Source organism: Crocodylus porosus, unplaced genomic scaffold, assembly GCF_001723895.1.
Source record: "Crocodylus porosus isolate Cpor-Errol unplaced genomic scaffold, CroPor_comp1, whole genome shotgun sequence".
Classification (NCBI taxonomy): Eukaryota; Metazoa; Chordata; order Crocodylia; family Crocodylidae; genus Crocodylus; species Crocodylus porosus.
This window is the reverse complement of record NW_017728913.1, coordinates 33,720,387-33,725,885: the sequence shown is the minus strand read 5'-3', so window position 1 is coordinate 33,725,885 and position 5,499 is coordinate 33,720,387. Positions and strand designations below refer to the sequence as shown.

Sequence of the window (5,499 nt, the reverse complement as noted above, 5' to 3'; positions counted from 1 at the left end):
ACTTCACGGTCAGGGCAGCTAGGATCTGGAACCAACTTCCAAGAGAAGTGGTGCTGGCTCCTACCCTGGGGGTCTTTAAGAGGAGACTAGATGTCCACCTTGCTGGGGTCGTTTGACCCCAGTACTCTTTCCTGCCATGGCAGATGATCTACTCAGGTCCCTTCTGACCCTAGAAACTATGAAACTGTGAAAATTCTAATAGAAGATGCAATAGTTAGATTTCCAAAAGAGCTTTGCTGTTCTGGTGAAATGATTTGTGAATGTATCAGGTATTGAACGTGAATGAGATGACCTGATCACCAGGGACCTGGGTTTTCCATTTCCTACAGAAAAACAGAGTAGAACGTGGATTTCTCCCCTTACCCAAGTAAAACATGAATTTCTCAGTTTAGCTGAGAAACCCATGCATTCTCCTTTTGCAAGGAGCCTCCCGCAGGCTGGCAGAGTTCCAGCCTGCAGGGGGCTGGGAGGGAGTGGGAGGTCAGGGAGGGAGTGCCATGTACATGTATATGCAAATGGCTGCCAGGTAGCCTGGAGAGCAGCTCCTGTAGATAAATGGCAGGTGAGGGTTGGGGATTGAGGCCCCCACAGGGAGGGAGGGAATAAGAGAGTTGGGTAGGGCTGGGGCTGCACTCCCAGGGGTGGCAGGACCCATTTCCCCCAGATCTGTGTGCAGGGTTGAGGTGGGGACAAGTGTGTGCTGCAAGCTGTGGGCTCCTGCCCTGCTGCCCTCCCCCTGGGCCTCTGCAGTATGGCGGGTAGGACCCAGAGTGGCAGAGTAGAGTGGACCTGCGCAAGAAAGCTGCTAGCCACTGCAAACTCTGTGCTGCCCTGGCGATGCATCGCCTGCATGCATGGCTGCAGCAGAGGCAGCGGCGCAGGGTTATGTCCCTCATTGCTATCATATGAGCAGGGGACGCATTGCCAGGGCAGCGTGGAGCTCACAGCGGCAAACAGCTTTCCTGTATGGCCCTGCTCTCTCCTGCAGTGCTGGGTTGCCCCTGCCAGGCTTTGGAGGCCATGAAAGAGGGCAGCAGGGCAGGAGTACCTAGCAGAAAGTTCAGACACTTTCAATTTAAAAATAAATCATGTTTAAAGAGATCTAAAAAATTTTAAATAGTGCAATAACATGCAAAAAATTATTAAAACTATGCATTAAAATAAACAAGAAGTGACTTGGATTTACAGTTGAAACCAAATGACTTGCATTACCAAATCAGTTCATCTGCAACTACCATCAATGCACTTCATTCACAGATCTGGACATGACAAAACCGGAAGTGTCCTTCACCTGTATTGGTAAGAAGTAGGCCGTACAAAGTTGAGGACCTCTTTAAACTATGCAAAAGATTACTTTTGGAAAACAGGATAAAATGTTTCTTTTAAGAACAAACAGAGATCAGGAGCCAGAACTTGAGCTGAAGCTTGTTTGAAACCTAAGAAATTTACTTTTGGAGGTTTGAATAAGCTTTTAACATGGTTAATGTCAAAGCATTGTCCTTGAACGTGATGAAGGGGAACTATCCTTTTCCTTCTATGATATTCCAACCAGTAAGACTACACATTAAAATTTAACTGCTCACTCTTAAGGTGCTTAAACTGCAACATTTCCATTAACTTCACATAGATATATGCAGTCTGTATATCACTGTGTAAGAGGAGGATTATATATGCAATGATATATTTCTTAAGAAACCTCTCAAGAAGCAGAGCAAAAATGTATTAAATAGCTTTACATACTGGAGTATTTTCTTAGGAAAGCAAAATGTCTCGTAAAATTTTTTTTTTTAAAACAGCCTTGGTTCTCTGTATAGATACAAACCAATATTTCATTTTGTGTGCGTGTGTGTGTACACACATATGTACATCCATATACACACAATGAATCAATACATATATGGTATGTGTACATGTGTATTGCCTATTTACTCAAATACCAAACTTTGACACTGATAGAAAACAAATCAATTCTCTGGCAAAAAAAGGCTCTTTCTTATTGGCTTGCAACGTTACCAGCTTTGCCTTTTAGTAGGCAAACACAGGAGTGCAGATAATTGTGTGACTACAATATGATACACTAATTTACTTTTAAAGTTAAAAATACATCTTTGTAGTATGGTCTAGGAAGGCACGTGAAAATTCTGTATTAAGCATATCTTTAGATAGGGTTTATTTAAATAGATGATCAAAACAGGTCAGAAAAGAAATATTTTCTCCTGCATTGTAGATTTTAAATTCCAGAATATCTTTTAACTCTATAAATATTCAAAAAAGACGTTGTACACTTTTCACATAATGTAAGTTGAACACAGAAAAAACAAAACAGCAAAAAAGAAAAGCCTTCGATCTTGAGAGATAAAATATTTAAAAAGATAAAAACTGGCAGTTTTCAAATACACTCGCTTGCTTTAAATGAAAAGAGCTCTTACCTGAGTGTGTGAAGGTGGTAAGCCTTTTCGACCATAAACTCCAATCAATGCATCTTTCTGAAGGGAGATATTGAATTTTAGAAATTGTGGCTGATCAATGAAGAGTTGTGATCTCCAGAAGATCCCAGGAGGAACCTCTTGTATTGCTCTTCGGCCTATATCAAGCTCTCCAGAATCTATAGTGTTGTTCTCTTGTGCAAATCCCCCTAATTTTCCTGGGATGTTAAAATAATATTAAGAGATCAAACATTAATAACTGAAATACTAGTTTTCAGTCTTCTTTTAAATAAGTTGCCAAATATTTAGATTGATCCCAGGTGGATTGTTATTTCAGAACTTATTTGAAGACATTCAATATCTCAGAGAATTTACTGATACGAATCTTACAAAAACAAGGATTTCTCATACAAGTACCTTCACAGGCAATATACCATGACTTTCCCAAGATATCTCTCTTAAGGAAACTCTTTCAGGATTTACTGTCATGCTTAATTGTTATGAATGTAATTACCTTACAAAGTATGTCTCTTTAGTATTACTTAAGTTGGATTATCTATGATGTTCATCAGTCATTTTATACATACAGTTATACTACAAAGTGCAAATTATAGAGAAATGGATTTAAAAGCTTTTCAGTTTACTCCTCTAAAACACAAAAACATCAACAGAATTTTTACTAAATTAAATAATAGAGCATTTATTTAAACATCACTAAGATTCTCTGATGTACTGTTAAAAGCAATCTAGCCAAGTGGGGAAAAACCAACAATCCCTGTATTCTCTATTATAAATGGATCTGAGTCATGAAGATTCAGATTCAAAACTCCTATGGAGTTCAGAACAGGGCTTCTGTTCAGCTCATAACCAGACTACTTTCATGCCCTGAACTATACTGCAGAAAAGCTGGCTGCATTTGAACCCAACAACTTGATTCAGATACCGTATTTTTCGGACCATAAGACGCACTTTTTCCCCCCCAAAAGTGGGGGGAAAACGAGGGTGCGTCTTATGGTCCGAAGGTGTGTGTCCCGGGGAGACGGGGCGGAGCTTGCCCGCAGAGGCGGCGGAGCCCGAGCGGGACACCCGCCGCTTGTTTATGCCGTGTCCCGGGGAGACGGGGTGGAGCTTGCCCGCAGAGGCGGCGGAGCCTGAGCGGGACATCCGCCGCTTGTTTACACCGGAAGCCGGTGCCCGTGCCGGTGGCCGGGAGCCGGCAATAAAAATGTCCGGCCACCGGCACACAGTCTCTCCTGCCATAAAAACTGGGTGCGTCTCATGGTCAGGTGCGTCTTATGGTCCGAAAAATACGGTAGTTCCAAAACCACAGACCTAGACACACACTATCATCTCTTCTCTAGCTCAGGCACTTTCCATAACATACATCAAATCTGGTGTTACGCAGCATACACTCTCTACTCCCTTTGAAGTTAACTGAAGTCATCCCATTAACAAATTCATTCTCATAGTACCTTGAGAAACAGACAATTATAGAATGTATTTACATTTCACAAATGCTTAACCTGATGAGGAGAGGTTAAATGGTTTGCTCAAGGCCACAGAAGAAGCTGTGGTTAGAACCAGAGTCAGAACTCAGGAGGTCCTGGCTCCTAACCCTGTAACTACCATGTTATCTCAGGCTTTTTGTGGTACTCTCCCTAGATAAATGCGTCTTGCCTTATTCTCTTCTAAAGGACTGTTCAAAAAAGCAAAGCAGTGCACATAAAACATAACAGAGAACTTCAAGTGAAGAAACATATATGATAGCGAATTCACAGCATTTTTAAGCCTTTAAAAACTGAACTGTTACTTTAAACTGCACATGGGAGTACTAGCAAATTCCAACAGAACAGAACAAAATGTGTAAAAACTTGATAATCGCTATTATTTCTACTATCTGCCAAACTGTGAATGGGTATCTTTATACTAAATTCAAATTGCCCAAATTAAATATTAACACCACAACCCTTTATTTGTTTATTCGGTGTTCAAAGCAATAAGGGCCCAATCCCTACTGCCTTTGGGCATTATCACAATATACTACTATTTACTACTACTACTACTTTTTCTACAGTGCTCCAGTCACGCTGCAAGAAACTTCTGAGAAGAAGCTGTTCATAGAGACCTAAAGAATGTGACACCTGGGCACCCAAAAAAATCATTAGTAGACAAAAGAGGTTCTGAGAACTGAGACAGGAAACCCTACAGACCAAAAAGTCCCAGATACCAAGTGCCGGAGCAGAAATGGAAGCTTGTTGGTCATGTTATTAAGGAAAGTCAAGGCACTGCCATTCTACTACTACTATTATTTTGGGAAGAATCGTGCAGGAAGCAGAATTCCTCAAAGACTCCATAAAACTACTTCATTAACTCACTAGCAAAGAGAATGGGGTTTAGTGTAGGTGGCCTCTTACCAATTCACTAAGCCAACTTTAAGGAATGCAGCCAACAAGGCTGAAGCATGAAGAGAGTGGTTTAGACTACCAATTGGCATCAAATCTGGACTATCTGAGTTCTTTTACATCAAGCCTGTTTCAAACTCAGATATTGACCAATTTCCAGTTATGAAATCCATAGACTGAGACTTCATTCTGGATGTCACTTTCTCTGGATTTTGTTGCTAGGGACTAGCTGATATGGACAACTTAAACAAGTGAAACCTGAAGTAGCTGTCTCAGGCTCATTAAAGATGTTTAGCCAATACATTTTAACTAGTATATTTTGGAACCCTGGTATGAGCAAGACTTGCACTTTAACACATGCATTTTCTAATCTAGCTTAAATTTGATGGAATCAATATAAAAAAAACTGAAGTGTAGTCAAAGTGCTAGAAAACATTATTATTTTTAACATTTCAGCACTCAGTCTACTACAAAGTTTCAACCAAACCAATCTATGTTAGAACAAACTTGATCAATTTTAAGTTGCCTGAACAACTTTCAATCAATTTTAAGTTGGCTCCACAATTCAAAAAGGATGTGGAAAAGCTTGAGAGAGTCCAGAGGAGAGCCACGCGCATGATCAGAGGTCAGGAAAACAGATCTTACGATGACAGGCTGAGAGCCATGGGACT

General features: G+C 40.7%; 1 protein-coding gene across 8 annotated transcripts in view; it reads right to left on the bottom strand.

Moving 5' to 3' along the window:
- TENM3 (teneurin transmembrane protein 3) overlaps positions 1-5,499 on the bottom strand; it is a 456,764-nt gene that overhangs the window by 119,860 nt on the left and 331,405 nt on the right. For all 8 annotated transcript variants that reach the window (XM_019534649.1, XM_019534650.1, XM_019534652.1 and 5 more), the window contains one exon: positions 2,430-2,644. In XM_019534649.1, coding sequence (XP_019390194.1) covers positions 2,430-2,644 — 215 coding nt within the window. The remainder of the gene's footprint in view (positions 1-2,429; positions 2,645-5,499) is intronic.